The 20841-nt window shown below is 42.0% G+C and overlaps 1 protein-coding gene across 4 annotated transcripts in view; it reads left to right on the top strand.

Annotated features, from left to right (window-relative positions):
• pigk (phosphatidylinositol glycan anchor biosynthesis, class K) overlaps positions 1-20841 on the top strand; it is a 214530-nt gene that overhangs the window by 45699 nt on the left and 147990 nt on the right. For 3 of the 4 annotated variants that reach the window (XR_011887963.1, XM_072273348.1, XM_072273347.1), the window contains exon 9: positions 8519-8691. Coding sequence is in view for 3 of the 4 variants with exons in the window: in XM_072273348.1 (XP_072129449.1) it covers positions 8519-8691 (173 nt within the window). In the remaining variant the exon portion in view is untranslated. Of the gene's footprint in view, positions 1-8518; positions 8692-9641; positions 10090-20841 lie in introns of those variants that run through there. The other variant, XM_072273346.1, reaches the window with a different exon arrangement.

Below are 20841 nucleotides of genomic sequence, written 5' to 3' on the forward strand. Positions count from 1 at the left end.
ACAGCTGCTTAGATTTGTGAGTCAGTCCTACTTAACATGACTGAGGTATCGCATAACATGGTGGAGGGTGTCCTTAGTGTGATTCAGAATCAGGTTTATTATCACTGGCATGGGTCGTGAAGTGTTGTTTTGCAGCAGCAGTACAGTGCAATACATAAAATATACTACAAATTACAACAGGAAATATATTTCTAGATCTAAATTAAATAAATAATAAAACAAAGAGGTAAAAAATCGTGAGGTAGTGTTCGTAGATTTATTGACCATTCAGAAATATGATGGAGGGGAAGATGATGTTCCTCAAACGTTGACGTATGTCATCGGACTCCTGCACCACCTCTCTGATGGTAATAACCAGAAGAAGGTACATCCTAGGTTGTGGGGGTTCTTAATGATGAATGTCACCTTCTTAAAAATATAAAGATACAAACGTGATGTGTTGGAGAAGGTGCGGCTCCAAGGAGGCAAATCATTTCCATATTTTCTGGGATTGTCCTAAATTAAGTCTATATTGGGAAGGTATTCATAGAACATTAGTTGAGGTACTTAGGACCCAGATACCTCTGAACTTTGAGACGCTCTATTTGGGGCATGTATTGTTTCTTGAACAGAAGGAAGATATAAAGTTGCTGTAGGCAACTTTTAGCGGCAAGTAAGAAATCAATCACTAGAAAGTGGCTAAATCCAAAACCACCTACATTAGAAGATTGGCACAAAATTATCTTGGAAATATTTAAAATGGAAAAGTTGACTTACTCCCTGAGAATTCAAAAAGAAAAATTTTATCAAATCTGGAATAAATGGTGTTACGTACCCCGTAACTGGGTTGCCAAACCAGCAGGAATGGACCACTCAGTTGGAGTCTGGATTACAGGAACTAAGAAAGTTTTATTAAAGAAATAAGCAACACAGTACTCTAATCAAAAGGATAATAAATGCAACAGTTCCGCAATGATAAACACACATGTACACAGAACTAGGATAATAGGATCAATCAAGCTCTATCGCCGTCTAGGGGTAAATGACCAGTTTCAAGTGATGCAAAGTTCAGTTCAATTGAGTTCAGTTCAGTTCACAGTAATCACTGTTGTGCTGTTAGGGGCGGGGGGGAGGAGAGAGAACGAATGAATATTCAAATCGGATTCCAAACAGACCTTCGATATTCCTCGCAGTCAGCTTTCGGGCGAGCCCTTTGTAATGTCTTCTGAGGTCACCGACTGTGACCCCTCCGTTCCAGACACGATCATTCTTCAGTGGTGAACCCGGCACCCAGGCAAGGGTGGACACACACCAGGTTCCCGCCAACCGTATCTTTCCACCCTGTGCGTCTATGGCTGGTCCCGCAACCAGACCTCCAAAACTTCCTCCGACTTGTGGGGGCGCACCGCTTCTAGGGTCTCGTTACCTTGTGGTGTCGTGTGTGTGGTGTCTTAGCGAACCTGCCCCTTTTTATCCCCCTGCTGGGGTATCGCCTGTCCATCACACTTCAAACAGTTCAAGGTTCAAAAGGAGCCAGTCTTGACAATACTCAGACCGGTGTCTCCTTCTGTTAAACTCTCTCGTCTCTTCATTAACATTTCCAAATGCTGCTCCATTGTCTTACTTATCTCTCCCTCCTGAAGACAGGTGGCAGATCAACTGTTGATCCCACTGGTGCCAGCACAGGACAGTTAACATCTTAGTCTATGTGTACTTTTGTAACCCTCTTTCGTCACAATGGATTGAATATATAACCCCAATGCGAGCAGACTTTAGATGACTCTCCTAATGATTTATACTGCTCTTCTCATCAACACAGTAATATTGCTAACGTAAGCACCCCTAGTCTAAATGTTTACTGTTTTTGTTTTTTTTTGGAAAATAGAGAATTAATAGAAGTAAAGGAAAAGATTTGGGTAAGGGATAAAAAATGATAAAATTAAGTAAATAAGTACATAGGGATTGGATAATTATGTTTGGGGGCAGGAGCAAGTATGAACAAGTTAGGATATAAACACCTACAATGGTTGTTACATAGGCTTACATACAACATTTTGGACCAGAAGAAATGTTCCAGAAGAGATGTATGGAAACTATTACTAATCCACTATTATTACTATTTTTCTTAACAATTAATACCATTACTTAGCCTAATAGATTAGACATAATTATCTATTTAAATGTTTAATTTCTTTTCATATCATCTCAATGTGTACTTAAGAATGTATAATTATAGTTTTATACATATAAAAAAATGGAAAAGGTTATACATGTGAAAAAAGTACATGATACTTGTGAATTCCTTATCCAAATAAAAATAAAATTTTTTAAAAAAAAGGATGTCACCTTCTTGAGGCATTGCCTTTTGAAGATGTCCTCGATGCTAAGGAGATGGAGCTGACTGAGTTTGCACTCTCTGCAGCTTTTTGCGATCCTGTGTGGTGACTCTCCATACCAGACAGTGATGTAATCAGTTAAAATCTTTTCTACAGTACAACTGTAGAAATTTGCTCGATTCTTGGTGACATACCAAATCTCCTCAAACTCCTAATGAAATATAGCTGCGGTTGTGCCTTCTTCATAATTGGGCCCAGGATAGATCTTCAGAGATGTTGATACCCAGGAACTTGAAACTGCTCACCCTTTCCACTGCTGACCCCTTGATGAGGGTTGGTGTGTGTTCCCATGATTCCCCTAAGAAGTTACCAAGAAGAAGCAAAATTTTGAACTTTTGACTTTGTTTTCATGCCAGTTTTTGAGGCAGAGTATTGGCTAGTGAGGCACTTCAGGTTTGGCAGAGGGCAATATCTGATGACTGAATATTCCAGCTCCAAAACACCAAATGATTTTGGGTTCTGTAATGTTCAAGTTGTTAGAGATCTGTAGATCCTGGAGGGGTAACGGATTTGCTCAGAGGGATGAAATGAATGGTTTCATTCCTCTGTGTAACTCCTTAATATTGTGATTTGCTTCTTACCATCGTGTTCTTGTGACCACCCTCCATCTGTTCTCCAAGCTAACCACTGTTCAGGTTTGAGGTTGGTCAGGGTGTATCAGGCATAAATGGCTCAATTTTGTCCAACCATTTTCCTGGTGGCCAACTATTTTAAATTCACTCCCCATTCCCATTCTGACATTTTGGGCCATCACTACTGCCACAGTGAGGCCAATCTCAGGTTGTAGGAGCAAAATCTCATATTCTGACTGGGTAGCCTCCAACTTAATGGCTTGAACATCGATTTCTCTAATCCAGTAATGTTTCCCCTTCCCCTTCTATCTTTTATCATTCCCCATTCTATTTCCCCTCTTACACCTTCTTTTCTCACCTGGCTGTCATCTCCCTTTGGTGTCTATCCTCATCCCCTTTCTCCTAAGTCTCATTCTCCTCTCCTATCAGATTATTCCTCCTTCAGACCTTTGCCTCATCTCCCCAATCGCCTCCCAGCTTCTCACTTCAGACCCCTCCCACCACCCACCTACCTTCCCCCTTACTTGGCTTTACCTGTCATCTGCCAGATTGTAGTGAAGTTCAGCTCAAGTGCAGTGAACCAGAATTGATCGGAGGCTTTAAAAGAATCCTTAGGGGCAAGTGATCATAATATGATTGAATTCACTCTGAAATTATGAGAAGGAGAAGCTAAAGTCTGATGTATGAGTATTACAGTGGAGTAAAGGGAATTACAGAGGCATGAGAGAGAATTAGCCAGAATTGATTGGAAAAGAACACCGGCAGGGTTGGCGGCAGAGCAGCAATGGCTGGAATTTCTGGAAGCAACTCGGAAGGCGCAGGATATAGACATTCCAGAGAGGAAGAACTATCCTAAAAGAAAGGTGACATACTCGTGGTCAACAAGAGAAGTCAAAGCCAACATAAAAGCCAAGGAGAGAGCATATAATAGAGCAAAAATTTGTGGGAAGTTCGAGGAATAGGAAGCTTCCAAATACCAACAGAAGGCAACTAAAAAACTCATTAAGATGGTAAAAATGGAATATGAAAATAGCTAATAATATTAAAGCATATACCTGAAGTTAATTCAGAAACATAAAGTGTAAAAGAGAGGTGAGAGTGGGTGTTGGACAATGCTGGAGAGGTAGTTATGGGGAACAGGGAAATGGCAGACAAACTGAATAAGTATTTTACATCAGTCTTCACTATGGAAGACACAAGCAGTGTGTTGGAAGTTCCAGGTGTCAGGGGACATGAATTGTGTGAAGCTACCAATACTAGAGAGAAGTTTTTTGGGAAACTGAAATGTCTGAAGGTAGATAAGTCACCTGGACCAGTTGGTGTACACCCCAGAGTTCTGAAAGAGGTGGCTGAAGAGATAGTGGAGGCATTGGTAATGATTTTTCAAGAATCACTAGATTCTAGAATGGTTCCAGAAGACTAGAAAATAGTAAATGTCACTCCACTCTTCAAGAAGGGAGAAAGGCAGAAGAAAAGAAACTATGGACCAGTTAGTCTGACCTCAGCAAATGTGGGAGTTGATTACTAAGGATGTGGTTTTGGGATACTGGAGTCACATGATAAAATAGGCCATAGTCAGCATGGTATCCTCAAGTGAAAATCTTGCCTGACAAATCAGTAGGAATTCTTTGAAGAAGTTAGAAGCGGCATAGACAAAGGAGAATTGGTTGATGTTGTGTACTTGGATTTTCAGAAGGCTTTTGACAAGGTGCCACACATGAGACTGCTAAGCAAACTATGAGCTCTTATCTTCTTCGGCTGTCCATCGATTTTCGATGTTGACTGAGGCCTGGGCAAGGTTATATGGAAGACCGGCAGTTGCCCATGCTGCAACTCTCCCCTCTCCACACCACCGATGTTGTTCAAGGGAAGGGCACTAGGACCCATACAGCTTGGCACCAGTGTTGTCGCAGAGCAATGTGTGATTAGGTGCCTTGCTCAAGGACACAATATGCTGCCCCAGGTGAGGCTCGAACTAGCGACCTTCAGATCACTAGACCGACACCTTAACCACTTGGCCACGCACCACACAATGAGCTCATGGTATTACAGGAAAGATTCTAGCATGGGTAAATCTGTGGCTGATTGGCAGGAAGCAAAGACTGGGAACAAAGAGAGCCTTTTCTGGCTGATTGCCGGAGATTAGTGGTGTTCCAAAGAGGTTGCATTGGGACTGATTCTTTTTATGTTATTTGTCAGTGATTTGGATGATGGAATTGATGGCTTTGTTGCAAAGTTTGCAGATGATATGAAAATAGCTAGAGGAGCAGGTGGTTTTGAGGAAGTAGAGAGGCTATTGAAGGACTTAGACACATTAGGAGAATGGGCAAAGAAATGACAGATGCATACAATGTTGGGAAGTGTATGGTAATGCACTTTGGTAGAAGAAATGAAAGGGTTGACTGTTTTCTAAGTGGAGAGAAAATACAAAAATTTGAGGCGCAAAGGGACGTGGGAGTCCTTGTGCAGGAATCCTTAAAAGTTAACTTGCAAGTCTGTGGTGAGGAAGGCAAATGCAATGTTAGCATTCGTTTCAAGACTAAAATATAAAAGTAAGGATGTAATATTGTGGCTTTATAAAGCGCTGGTAAGGTCTCACTTGGAATATTGTGAGCAGGTTTGACCCCCTTATCTTAATAAGGATCTGCTGAAACTTGAGAGGGTTCAAAGAAAATTCATGAAAATAATTCCAGGATTGAATGGCTCGTCATGTGAAGAGTCTTTGATGGCTCTAGGCCTATATTCACCAGAATTCAGAAGAATGAGGGGTGACCTCATTGAAATCTATCAAATGGTGAAAGGTATTGATAGAGTGGATGTGGAGAGGATGTTTCTTATGGTGAGAGTCTAAGACCAGAGAACACAGCCTCAGAATATAGGGGTATCCTTTTAGAATGGAGATGAGGAGAAATCTCTTTAGCCAGAGAGCGGTGAATCTGTGGAATTCTTTGCCACAGGCAGCTGTGGAAGCCAAATCTTTAAGGCAGAGTTTGATATATTCTTCACTGGTCGGGGCATGAAGGGATATGGGGATTTAGTTTGAGAGGAAAATTGGATCAGCCATGATGAAATTGCAAGGCAGACTAGATGGACCAACTGACCTATTTCTGTTTCGATATCTTATCGTCAAGTTTAATTGTCATTCAACCATACATGAATACAGACAAACGAAACAGTTTTATTCTGGGGGCCAAGGTGCAAAACGCAGCAGTCATACCAGCAGTTGTACACAGCACAAGGCACATATAAGATAGCAAGCAAGTATTAGATATTGGTAAAATCCAGTCACACAAAAATAAATAACCCAAGACCCCGAGTCTATGAATGTTGCAGCAGTTTACATTCAACCGCAATTCAGCTTGTCTAGTGCCGAGCGAACACTGGGGGCAGCACTGACTCCAGCCTGGATGCCGAGCCACATCGCCTCTGGTAGAGCACACCCACTCTGACAGCTCTCTCCTGAGCGGCTATAAACAGGCAACACTTGCCCCTTATTTCACCTTCTTATGCTGGCTTCTGTCCGCATACTTTCTAGTCCTGTTGAGTGTCTCGGCCTGAAACGTTGACTGTTTATTTCTTTCCATATATGCTGCCAGACCTGCTGAATTCCTGCAGCATTTTTGTGTGTTACTGTGTCTGGATTTCTAGAATCTGCAGAATCTTTGTTTTTATCAATTTTGTCCAAGATGCATAGGCCCACACGTACTCATTAACTCCTGCTTCTGAAGAGAAGATGACAGTCCTAATGTTTACTTTCAACTTTGAATAAAATGGAGTGTGTGAACAGTCAGGACAGAAAGCCCTCAATTGTCCTTTTATATTGAATGATGGATATTGAACGTGGGCATGGTTTTGATAATTAACTGGAATCAAAGATCGATGTATCTCTGCTTAAGTCGATTCTTATGGCAATTGTCCTTTATTGATCTATAAATTATAAATAAGTAGACTATTTGAATTTTTAAGAAGCTGCTAAAAGTGTAATAATCGTGTATTTAAATGTTTCAAAATCATCTAAAATGAATTGTTTCCTTCAGCAATTTGTGGTATACATAATTGTATTAGCTATTTAACAGATTACTGTGTTCTGGAAATAGCAGTGCCTGATTAATTTGTACTTGTTTTGTGAGGGAATATTGGTTCATGTTTTAATTAACCCGTCTTCAAATGATGCCATGTTTTTCTGTGTGTTCAAGACCTTTCTGTTTCCCCAATATGCAAGGCCATCAATAACACTCTATTCTAACTGAGATCCTCAAGTCCTGGTTTAAAGCCAGAAGTGATTGCTATTTAAGTAAGATTTGTATTTATATTGTGCATGGAAGCACTCTGCAACCAATTAAGTGCTTTACTTGAAGTACTGCTTTAAACTAGAAAATGTGCCAAGCATCCAGAGAGTAACATGAAAATACTGAGCAGCACTGTCTCTGTGGTATTGATTGATGGTTAAACTAGTTTGGACATGAAGGCTCTTTGAAACAGTGGCCTGCCATTTATGTTATGCATGCCCAAGCCAGGCAGGTTGTTGGTTCAGTGATTTATTTAACAGTCATTGTTTCCTACAGAGTCACACTAGTAGTGTGAAGATGGATTTACATTTGTGAGGCCTAATTTGGAATATTGTGTGCAGTTCTGATCACCTACGTACAGGAAAGATATCAATAAGGTTGAAAGAGTACAGAGAAAATTTACAAGAATGTTGCCGAGACATGAGGACTTAAGTTATAGGGAAAGGCTGAATAGGTTGGGACCTTATTCCTTGGAGCATTGGAGAATGAGGAGAGAATTTGATAGGTGTACACTAAATTATGAGGGATTTAGACAGGGTAAATGCAATCAGATTTTTTTCCCACTGAGGTTGGGTGAGATTGGAACTGGAGGTCATGGGATAAGGGTGAAAGGTGAAATATTTAGGGGGAACCTGAGGGAGAACTTCTTCACTCAGAGAGTGATGTGTGTGGAATGAACATCCAGCAGAAGTAGTAGATATGGGTTTGATTTCAACATCTAAGAGAAGTTTGGATAAGTATATGAATGGGAGGGGTAGAGGGGTAATGGAGGGTTATGGTCCAGTTGGAGGCAGAATAATAGTTTGGCACAGATTAGATCAGTGGTCCCCAACCTCCGGGCCGCGGACCGATACATTGCCGTGAAGAATGCAGTGGTGCAGCAGTAGTCAGAACGCACCCAGCACATCTTTAAGAAAAAAGCTGAAATAAACAAGCTAATTAATTAGGCGACTTAGCTTGTTTATTTCAGATTTTTCTTAAAGATGAGCTGGGTGCGTTACGGCTACCGCTGCACCACTGCATTCTTCGTGGCAATGTATCGGTCTGCGGCCTGGAGGTTGGTGACCACTAGATTAGATGGGCTGAAGGGCTTATTTCAATCAGCCTTTTCTCTTACTAATTGTTTTGGTTCAACTTGCTAACAGGAACATTACATAGTACTACCACTGAAGTCAGGGCTTTGTATCTTGTGTATGTGTACACTTTTGAACACTTGAACTTTGTTCTAATTCACACAGAGTTGTTTCCTCCATAATAACTGCTGGTTTCTGATGCCTTCCAGTTCAACGTCTGCCCCCCAAGTCTGTGTGTTTCTACCCCGGGGCACAGGACTGACCTGTTTCAAAGGAACCCCGGAGATGTTCTCATTACAGATTTCTTCGGCAGTGTGCGCAAGGTGGAAATAACTACTGATGTCATCCAGCTAATGCCAAATGATACTGAAATTGAGCAGAGGTAAGTCTGCTTGCTATCAGTGTCTGTGTATACTATTAGATGATTCCTGACAGAACTATACTGTATTATGCTATTCTTGACATAAAATGTGTGAGCACGTGGCCAAGTGGTTAAGGCATTGGACTAGCGACCTGAAGGTCGTGAGTTGGAGCCCCAGCCGAGGCAACGTGTTGTGTCCTTGAGCAAGGCACTTAATCACACGTTGCTCTGCGACGACACTGGTGCCAAGCTGTATGGGTCCTAATGCCCTTCCCTTGGACAACATTGGTGTCGTGGAGAGGGGAGACTTGCAGCATGGGCAACTGCTGGTCTCTTCCATACAACCTTGCCCAGGCCTGCGCCCTGGAGAGTGAAGACTTTCCGGGCGCAGATCCATGGTCTCGCAAGACTGACGGATGCCTTTTTGACATAAAATATTGGATACAGTCCAATCAATTGAGCACATTTGCAAGGAACACTGCCACAAGAAAGCAGCATTTATCATCAAGGACCACCACTGTCCAGGTCGTGCTCTCTCCTTGCTGCTACCATCAGGTACAGGAGTCTTGGGTCCCACACCACCTGGTTCAGGAACAGTTATTACCCTTCTACCATCAGACCTCTGAACCTGTGAGGATAATGTCATTCACCACACACTGAACTGATTCTACAACCTAGTTTCACTTGCAAGGAACACAACATGTTCTCAGTATAATTCTATTTATTTATTTATTTTTATTTGCCTTACATACATGTTTATAGTTAAATGACAATAAACTTGACTTGAATTTGTCTTTTGCACATTGGTTACTTGTCAGCCTCTATTTATAGTTTTTCATAAATTCTGTTGTATTTCTTCATTTTCCTGTAAATGCTTGTTAGAAAATGGTAGTATATATGTACTTTCATAATACATTTATTTTGACTGGAATGTTTTTTTAAAAGTTTTTTTTTCTAAACTGATCCAATAGCAGTATGACAACTACAAGAGTCGGGAGTAGTGATAAAAGTAGTAGATCTGATACTTCGCCAGATGTGTACAAAGGCAGCTGGGCACTGTCTAAAAGGAGGAGAGCTTTCAACAATGGGACAGGATTATTGATAAGTCTAAGGCTCTTGTGCTTGTGCAAGTTCAGCCATTCAGTCAATATTCAAAGAGAAGATTACAGTCCAGAAGCCAACCCATTTTCTGACGCTGTGGATCTGTGAATCTGCATCTGAATCAGAGTCTGCTGGAGGCCAAGGAATGTGGGTTAGATGTCTGTGTATGTGCATGGTTGGAAAGAAGAAGTGGGGCTTGTTTTGCTGTTGTTTTTGTGGCTTGCTGTCTTCTGTTTGTTGTTCTACCGAGCATTGTGCACATGCTATGATGGTGCAGAAATGTGTGGTGATGCTTTGTGGTTTACCCCAGCACACTTATGGCAAATGTTGCATTTCACTGTATTTCCATGTACATGTGATAAATAAACTTGAATTTCAAATCTTGTCTCAAGTTAGAACTCAAAAAATTCATTCCCATAAGCGTTAATATAAATGGGGGAGCAAAGCTCTTGTTATCTTTCTTTTATGGAGAATAGACATTACAGAATCAGATTTGTTATCGCTGACGTACTATATGAAGTGAAATTTGTTTTACAGTGGCAGTACAGTGCAAAGACTTAAGAATCTAAGTTGCAAAAATAAATACATTGTGCAAAAAAAAAGGAATAATGAGATGGACCATTAAAAAATCTGATGGCAGAGGGGAAAAAGTTGTTCCTGAATCATTGAGTGTGTGTTTTCGGGCTCCTGTACTTCCTCCCAGATGGCAGTAATAAGAAGAGGAAGTGCCCCAAATGCTGAGGGTACTTAATGATGGATGGCTGTCTTTTTGAGGCATTACCTCTTGAAGATGTCCTCAATAGTTGTATCTTTGATGGACCTGGCTAAGTCTACAACCCTCTGCGTCCTCTTTTGACCCTGTGCTTTATAACCTCCTACCAGGCTGTGATGCAATCGGTCAGCGTGCTCTTCACTGTACATCTGTATAAATTTGCCAGAGTCTTTGGTAACATACAATCTTAAATTCCTAATGAAGTTGGACTGCTGGCAAGTCTTCTTCACGTTGATGTCTAGGAACTTGAAGCTGCTCATCCTTTTCACCACTGACCCCCTCAACGTGGGCACACACACTGGGGTGTGTTCTCCTAATTTCCCTTTCCTGAAGTCCACAATCAATTCCTTTGTCTTGCTGTCATCCAGACATTGCCATGCCTCACATCTATATCACCATTAACTGACTAATTGATTTTAATTAATAGGATAATGTGTCCTGTTGAGGCTTTGTAAATCAATCAGACCTCTGAATTGAACACATTTTAATTTGAGGGATTATGTTTAACTACGGTTGTTTTGATTTAATTAAAATCCAAACCTGCCCCTTTCATGATTTCTTTGTCCTACTTATTGCAAGTACAGGACGTTGGACCATACCTAGCAAAGGGCAATATGCATAGATGACCACTTCTTGTGATGACTTACTGTGTACTACAGATGCTATGGAGCTTAATTCACACGAGCAAATTGCAGCAGATATTGAACTACCGACTGACCTTGGGTAATGACAGAGTTCTGTTTTTATAGATTAAGCCATTCAACTCCATTCTCCTGCCTTCTCCCCATAACCTTTGACATCCTTGAACCTTGAACCTCTGCTTTAAATATACCCAATAACTTGACATCCGTAGCTGTGGCAATGAATTCTGTGGCAGACCACAAGTGTTATCACACATTCTGGTGTCAAAGTAGCACGCCCACAATGCAAAAAGCAACAAATCAACAGCAGAAAATCAAGCCCTGTTGCTCCCTCCCACCCACACACATACACAGTCCTTTAACCCCAGGGCAAGCCTCCAGCTTCTAGTGGGTTTGGGCTTGAAGACATTGAGCTTCGACTTCCCCAGCGGACTTGCTGAAAACCACAGACTCTGCCCTATCCAGCGGACCGGAACTTCTGATTTGACTTAGGACACGCTAATCACCAAACAGCAGGGTTCAATCTCCAGACTTGCCAACGATGAGATCTCGAACACTGGGCCTCGAACTCCAGTCTCATCAATTCATGGACCCAGTGGGTCAGTGGAACTCAATGCGGATGTGCACAGGGTGCTACTCGAGCAGGCATTTATTCTGGATTGTATTAAAATCATAGTATTGTAGCCTCTTTTATCCAGGCAAGCATTCAGTATTATCCTGTTTTGTGCCTTGTAGCTATTAGAAAGATTTTGGTCAGTCAGCATGTCAATCACTTCAAAGTTTTCACCTTTGGATCCGTTGTGGCCACAATATACACTCCGTTGCCACTTCATTAGGTACATCTGCTCATTGATGGAAATAATTAATTGGCTAATCATGTGGTAGCAACTCATTGCATAAAAGCATGCAGACATGGTTGAGAACTTCAGTTGTTCAGGCAAACATCGGACTGAAGAAGAAATGTGATCTAAGTGACTTTGACCGTGGAATGATTGTTGGTGTCAGATGGGGTGGTTTCAGTATCTCAGAAACCGCTGATCTCCTGAGATTTTCATGCATGACAGTCTCTGGAGTTTACAGAGGATGGTGCAAAAAACAAAAAGCATTCAGTGAGCAGCAGGTCAGTGGGCAGAAATGCCTTGGTAATGAGAGAGGTCAGGGGAGAATGGTCAGATTGATTCAAGCTGACAGGAAGGCAACAATAACTTAAGTATCCACATGTTACAACAATGGTGTGCAGAAGATCATCTCTGAACACGTAACGTGTTGAACCTTGAAGTGAATGGGCTACATCCCCAAGAAAATACACTCAGTGGCTGTTTTATTCGGCACAGGAGATAACAGTAAGTGTGAAATTCAAAGATACAGGAAAATGCAAATGCTGGAATTCAAAATGTGAAGTTCAGTTCAGTGGATGTGGACTGACAACAGAAAATTAAAAAAAAATTATGTCCCATGAAAAATCCAACCAGGCAATCCACAAAATGGAGGGAGAAGAAAGAAATATTGTTTTACAAATATGTTTAATTTTAGAAGATGATCTTTGGATGTAGTTTGTGGAGAGCAGCATGAACAGCTCCCTCTAGTGTGACGCCTTTGTAAATATTTACAAACAAGCATTCTCTTTCTCATATATATCTGAGAATTTTGCAGCCTCTTATAAGACTGTAAGACACAGGAGCAGAATTAGGCCATTTGAAAATAATAGCTCTGGGTTGGACAACTCAAGCCCTTCCACCTAACTGCTCTCCTGCTCTTTCACTTGTATACATTAGACCATTCAGGGAGAAGGCAGGGGATTTGGGCTGAAGAGGGAAAATGGATCAGTCATGCTGAAATGGCGGAGCAGACTCGATGGCCAACTGGTGCCTTCTCCTGTCACCTTACTGATCAAGAACCTAGCAACCTCCACTTTAAATGTACCCAGCGACTTGGCCTCCACAACTGCATGTGCCAATGTACTACACAGATTCACCACCCTCTATAAAGTCACCCTTCAGCTTCCTACGCTCCAGGGGAAGAAAGCCACAGCCTCTCCTTACAGCTCAAGCTGTTGGAGCTGGTGACACCTTGTTAATCTTTTTGCTCCTTTTGAAGATTTATTTGCCACAGGCACATCAAAACTTACAAACCTGTGCGTCTTTAGAATGTGAGAGGATACTGGAGCACCCGGAAGAAACCCATGCAGTCACATACAGACTTCTTACAGGCAATGACAGGAATTGAACCCTGATTACTGATTCTTCTTGGGCCCTTAGATGACCTCCCGTCTCCATCACCCTCTGTTCTGACCTTGTTTCTCGAAGGTGGACCAGGAATGTCCCCATTGTCTAATTTTGGCCTTGACGTCTCTCCTTCATATGTTGCTTGGACATCCCTTTTCCCTTTTTCCTTGAGGGATTCCATTTTAATGCCTGCCTGGTGATGATGTTGATTGGCTTCCTCAAGGTGTGGCCAGTCCACCTCCATTTCCATTTGCGCAATTGGTAATTGCTGGTGCTGTAAAGCATTGCAGTAACTGCTACACTACCTGCCCTTCCAATTATTGACATCTTACTGTATAAAAAACCCAATAATATTTTTTACTGTGAATTCTCTTCTGCATTAATGTCTTCGAAGTTTTTACGTGTTAACTGATTCAGTGTGTCGCTTGGGATTTGAAAAAAGACTGGTCGGAATGCTGATTCTGTTTTTCGGTGTATTGGTTATTACTGTTTTCAGCCTATTGAATACCCTTGCAGAGTCTAGTAGTTCTTCTAATGAGAATTATTGTCTTGCAGCTTTCCTCCCTTGTTAGTATTGACACTGTGGAATGAATGTTAGCAATCCCAAGTGTATGTATTTTGTGCTTACTTCAACTCGCTTATCATTAATTCTATTATCTCAACTTGAAGGAAGATAATGTTAATTTTTAAAATTATTCATTCAAGGGATGTAGGCTTTGCAGGCTGAGCCAGCATTTAATTACTCATCTCTGATTGGGTGGGAGAAGGTGGTGAGCCTCTTCCTTGAACCGCTGCAGTCCTTGGTGTGGGCGCACCTACAGTGGTGTTGGGGAGGCAGTTCCAGGATTTTGACCCAGCAATGGTGAAGGAGCAGGTATATACACGCAGCGGAAACTTTATTAGGAACCTCCTGTATGTTCATGGTCTTCTTTTGCTCTTGCCCATTCACTTCAAGGTTGGGCATGTTGTGCGGTCAGAGATGCTTCTTTGCGCACCGCTGTTGTATCACGTGGTTATTTGAGTTACTGTCACCTTCCTGCCAATTTGAACCAATCTGGCCATTCTCCTCTGACCTCTCTCAAAAACAAGGCGCGTTTGACCACAGAACTGCCACTCACTGCTTTTTTTTGTGTTTCTCACCGTTCGCTGTAAACTGTAGAGACTGTGAGAACCCCAGGAGTTCAGCAGTTCTGAGAAACTCAAACCACCTCATCTGGCACCAACGGTCAAAGTCCATTCCATTCCACGGTCAAAGTCCCTTAGATCACCTTTCTACCCCACGCTGATGTTTGGTCTGAAAAACTGAACCTCTTGTCCATGTTAGCATGCTTTTATGCATTGATTTTCTGCCGCATGATTGGCTGATTATATATTAGCAGTAACGAGCAGGTGTACAGATGTACTTAATAAAGTGGCCACGGAGTCAGGATGGTGTGTGCTTTGGAGAGCACCTTCCAGGGGGTGGTGCTTCCCCTGCTTTTGCTGCTGTTTTTGCTCTAGATGCTAGAGACGGTGGGTTTGCAAGTTGCTTCAAAGGAGTCTTGGTGAATTGCTGCCGCGCATCCCGTAGATGGTACAAACTGTTGCTATTGTGCATTGATAGATTGAGCCCTATGCATCTCCTTTGAATATTCCCCCTCCCATCATAGTGCACGCCCTCTGGTATTAGACCATAATGGTGACCATACTTCTAAAGCAGGGTTTCCCAACTTTTTTAATGCCGTGGACCAATGCCATTTAGCAAGGGGTCTGTGGAAACCCCTATTCTAAGTATCATGATAGTGCTCTGCAATTGGAATCAATTTTTTTCCTGAAGTTTGAAAATAAAGGTTAGTATTATTTGTCATGTGCCTGGAAACATGGAAAGATGCATAATTTTCATCAACGACCAACGCAGTCCAGTGGTGTGCTGGGGGCAGCCAACAAATGCCACCATGCTTCCGGTCCCAACATAGCATGAACACAACTCACTAACTCTAATCCTAACCCTAACCATGCATCTTTGGAAGGTGGGAGGAAACTGGATCACCTGGAGGAACTCCACACTGTCATTAGGGGAAGATCCAAACTTCTTCCAGACAGCAGTGGGAATTGAATTGTAAAGCAATTCCCCTAATGACAGCTGCTGTGCCGTCCTGTTATCACTCTGTGCTAATAAGCTTGATTACTCTCCTATATCTACAGCATGCGGATTCTAATGTCGAGAGAAGTATGTACCCTTCAAGAAATGCAAATTTTATTCTGAATCTCATTTCAAAAACAATCAAGGATGTCAAATGGATCAACAAAACAACAGTTGAGTGAACATCGAAACTGGTTAAAGAAATTAAAAATTAAAATCCAGCGTCGAGTTTCTTATCAGTTAAATTGCAGATTTAAGAATTCAGAATTGCAAGGCATTTTGTGAGAGCTATGGAGGAGAGGTTGCTTTCCACTTAGCAGTAAGGTTTTATATCAGAGAGGACCAATTTAGTTCACAATGAACCAACAGGAAGGGAGAAGGATAATTTTTATACAGTGAGTTACTCTCTGACCTGAAGATCAAAAAGAATGGTAGAAGCAGCTTGAATAATACTCTTAAGAGGTAATTGCATATTTAATTATAGCAGTGACGTGTGACTAATAGGAAAAATCTTTCAAGGAGTTAGTACAGAAGTGAAAGATGGAATGGCCTCCTGGTGTGCTATGTGATTTCTATTGTTGGATGAAGTGCCCAAAATAATTTTCCACGATCACAGACAGAAATCTACAAGATACAAAATATGTTCAGAGTTATATGAGGTGGGGGGATCTGAGAGAGACCTACTGAATTTTGGAAGGCCTGGATAGAGTGGATGTGGAGAGGATGTTTTCTATAGTGGGGGAGTCTAGGACCACAGGGCACAGCCTTGGCATAGAAGGATGTCCATTTAGAATGGAAATGAGGAGGAATTTCTTTAGACAGAGTAAATCTGTGGAATTCATTGCTACAGGCAGCTGTGGAGACCAAGTCACTGGGTATATTTAAAGCAGAGCTGAGTACCTATTTTAATTAGGTACCTATTAGTAAGACTGTCAAAGGTTATGGGGAGAAGGCAGGAGAATGTGGTTGAGAGGGAAAATAAATCAACCATGAATCGAATGGTGAAGGAGGCTCAAGGGGCCAAATGGCCTAATTATGCTCCTGTGTCTTACAGTCTTATAAAATCGGTCTTTGTGGACCCCCAAAAGCATTATTGAATTTGGAGCCTGTCGTAGGCATTAATTGATATTTAATTACATTATCCAAAGTTCAAAGTACATTTATTATCAAGGTATGTATACTGTATTCAACCCTGAGACTCACCTTATTGCAGGCAGACACAAAATGGCAAAACACAATAGAACCCATTTAAAAAAAAGCCCACAGAATGAGACTGTCAAGCATCCGATGTGAGGAGGGAAAAGAACAAATTGGGGTCAAGTAAACAAATAACACACAGAAAGTTAACCACAGAGTCTCTGAAAGTGAGGCCACAGCCACAGAACTTCTAATGATTTAAATAACATGTACAAAGTACAGTGACTACTGATGGGCAAATGCCAGGTTGAATCACAAAGGCTGGAGTGCATCCATTCATGCACATACATCTGTTGTCCACTAGATGGCTCTGTCACTCTTCAGATTCTTAATATCTCCAAGTTAAGTGGAGTTTATTGTCCTTGTGCAAAAGTACAGTGGGATACAGGTACAATAAAAAAATTTGCGGCAGCATCACTGTCACATAAATTCAGACAACACACTGAACACAAGCTCTATATAAATTATGCAAGACTGTAGAAAAAAGATGATGTGCAAAACATGGCTTTAGTGCCAAAAAAAAATGAGAGACAGTACACAAAACGTTGGAGGAAATCAGCAGGTCAGGCAGCGTCTGTTGAGGGGAAATAATCCTGCAGATGAACTGCCTGATTGAGTTCCTCCAGTGTTTTGTATGTATTGTTCCAGATTTACTTATGTACTTATTAAGGTACTGCATAGAACAGGCCTTCGGGCCGCACCACACAGCAATCCCCCAGTTTAATCCCAGCCTAATCATGGGACAATTTACAATAACCAATTAACCTACCAACCAGTTCATCTTTTAGGATTATTGGAAGAAGTAAGCACCCGGTGAAAACCCACATGGCGATGGGGAGAACATACAAACTCTTTACAGGCAGCCAGCATCTGCAGTCTCTCTTGATATTAAGAGGTGATAAGTTAATGGTGTGAAACAATTATTTGGCCAGCTAATGTTAGTGTAAATGTAGCTGGCAGAAGTGCGTAGCAGTTAGTGTAACGCTTTACAGCATGAGCTGTAAGATCGGGGTTCAATTCCCACTGCTGTCTGTAAGGAGTTAGTATGTTCTACCTAGTACTAGGGATGACTGCTTATCAATATAGGATTGCTCATTTCACACAGATGAGGCAGTTTTTTTTCACAGGGTTTCATGTCTTTGGAATGGTGCTTCTTCAAAAGGCAGTGTAAACAGGATCTTAGGGAAAAAAAAACTTAATTTGTTGTATGAGAATACCTGACTGGATAAATAGAGATGCAGAGTTGAGGTCACAATTGATCAGCCATCTTACTAAATGGAGCTGCAGTCTCAGACCTTTGTTAATGTGCATATGTACATTGCCCTTATAAAAGGTCTTGGCTAGAAACATCGACTCTTTATTCTATTCCATTTATACTACCTGATCTGCTGAGTTTCTCCTGCATTTTGTGTGTGTTACTCTGGATTTCCAGCATCTACAGACTCTCTTGTGTTTACATACATAGAGTACTGTACAAAAGTATTTAATACTTTGTAAATCTGGTGGGATATTGGGAATGGCGAGGCTGGGGGATGACGGGAGAGGTGTGGGACAGGTGGCAGAAAGGCCTACTGGGGAGGAGGTGGCATGGGTGATGATTTTTTTGCAGCAGCAGTACAATGTAATACATAAGATTACTACAGTATTGTGCAAAAGACTTGGGAACCCCAGCTATATATCTGTGCCTAAGAATTTTGCACAGTACTGTATGTTGCCATACTTTTGGTCCTGTAAACATAAGTAAATGCATGATGGACCCTACAGGGATGAATTCAAACCAAAGAAAGCAATATTGAGACAAACAGCTAAAAGAGGTACTGATGCACCATAGAGAGAAGCTAAGGGAAGGAATTCTTAGCAACTGAAGGCACAGCTGTCAGTGGCGGGTTGAAGGAAGTTGGTAATGAAGAACCCTTGTCTGTGTTAAATTAGACTGTTGAATTGTTACAACACACATCAAAGTTGCTGGTGATCGCAGCAGGCCAAGCAGCATCTGTAGGAAGAGGTGCAGTCGACGTTTCAGGCCGAGACCCTTCGTCAGGACTAACTGAAGGAAGAGTGAGTAAGAGATTTGAAAGTTGGAGGGGGAGGGGGAGATCCAAAATGATAGGAGAAGACAGGAGGGGGAGGGATGGAGCCAAGAGCTGGACAGGTGATAGGCAAAAGGAGATACGAGAGGATCGTGGGACAGGAGGTCCGGGAAGAAAGACGGGGGGGGGGGAACCCAGAGGATGGGCAAGAGGTATATTCAGAGGGGCAGAGGGAGAAAAAGGAGAGTGAGAGAAAGAATGTTTGCATCTGTTACTCATTTTTATGCACACATTCTTTCTCTCACTCTCCTTTTTCTCCCTCTGTCCCTCTGAATATACCTCTTGCCCATCCTCTGGGTCCCCCCCCCCAGTCTTTTCCCGGACCTCCTGTCCCACGATCCTCTCGTATCCCCTTTTGCCTATCACCTGTCCAGCTCTTGGCTCTATCCCTCCCCTTCCTGTCTTCTCCTATCATTTTGGATCTCCCCCTCCCCCTCCCACTTTCAAATCCCTTACTCACTCTTCCTTCAGTTAGTCCTGACGAAGGGTCTCGGCCTGAAACGTCGACTGTACCTCTTCTTAGAGATGCTGCCTGGCCTGCTGCGTTCACCAGCAACTTTTATGTGTGTTGCTTGAATTTCCAGCATCTGCAGAATTCCTGTTGTTTGCTGTTGAATTGTTATTTTCCTTATAGTTTGACTTTTATATGCTTATTTTTTTATAATCACCCGTATGTGTGTAATTGTTCAGTGAATTTGCATTAAATTTGCACCTTTGCATCAAAGGTTATGGTGAGAAGGGGGAGTGGGACTAAATGGGAGAATGGATCAGCTCATGATAAAACGACGGAGCAGACTCGATGGGCCGAATGGCCGACTTCTTTGTCTTATGGTCTTATGGAATTTTCCGTATTTTTATAGAAGTTTCTATGCAGCCCGTGTCATGCCATTAAACCTGATTATTTCTTAGGCCATTCCTTATCACTGTGCTGCCTTGTTATCTCTCTAGTAATCTGTCTTCGATTTTAGTGTAAGAGAACCTTGACTACTTGTTCATTTCTTTATTCATTCTTTGTTCTTGTAACGCTTAATAAATGGTCATAACCATCATGTTTTATGCCTCATTCTTGACTTCTGAAAAACCACTGGATCACAACATCTCCAGATCCAACAGTCTGAGATGGGGATGGGAGGACAAATTCACGATAGCACGGATGATCCTCAAACTTCTGCCTGCATTTTCCTGTTTGGAAGATTATTCGAAGCATCGATTAACATTTGAGGAAAAAAATGTTTTTGGTATCTGCTGTTAGATTCATTTTTTACAATGTGAAATCCATACTTCACACTCTCGTTTCCTCTGGACAGATCGAAACAATAGCTCAAATTATTTTTATCAAACAATTTTTTTCATTGGCTCTGACTTAAGGTGCTATGGTCACTAATATTGAGAGTGGGCTACTGAGACATTTCTAGAAAAAGAACAGATGCTGGAAATCTGAAATAATACATGAAATGCACAGAAAGCTCAGCAGATTGGGCAGCATATGGGGACTGAGAAGCAGTTAGTGTTTCAGATCTGAGAGCCTTTATCAGAGTTCTTCTTGTATTCTGTAAAACCTAGGAATACAGCTGTGGGAAGTGCAGTATACAGAGAGCTTCTGCAGTCCAGGTGATGGGTCTCGACCATAAATTTTGATCCTATGATTGCGGCCTGCCCTGCTGAGCAGCAATTCTTGGTGTTCACCTGGCGGAGAATCTCACCTGGTCCCTCAACACCAGCTCCATAGCAAAGAAAGTCCAGCAGCGTCTCTCCTTTCTGTGAAGGCTGAGAAAAGTCCATTTCCCACCCCCTATCCTCACCACATACTACAGAGGTTGTACTGAGAGCATCCTGAGCAGCTGCATCACTGCCTGGTTTGGAAATTGCACCATCTCGGATCGCAAGATCCTGCAGTGGATAGTGAGGTCAGCTGAGAAGATCATCGGGGTCTCTCTTCCCGCCGTTACAGACATTTACACCACACGCTGCGTCCACAAAGCAAACAGCATTATGAAGGACCCCATGCACCCCTTATACAAAC

This window comes from Mobula birostris, chromosome 12 (assembly GCF_030028105.1).
Source record: "Mobula birostris isolate sMobBir1 chromosome 12, sMobBir1.hap1, whole genome shotgun sequence".
NCBI lineage: Eukaryota > Metazoa > Chordata > Chondrichthyes > Myliobatiformes > Myliobatidae > Mobula > Mobula birostris.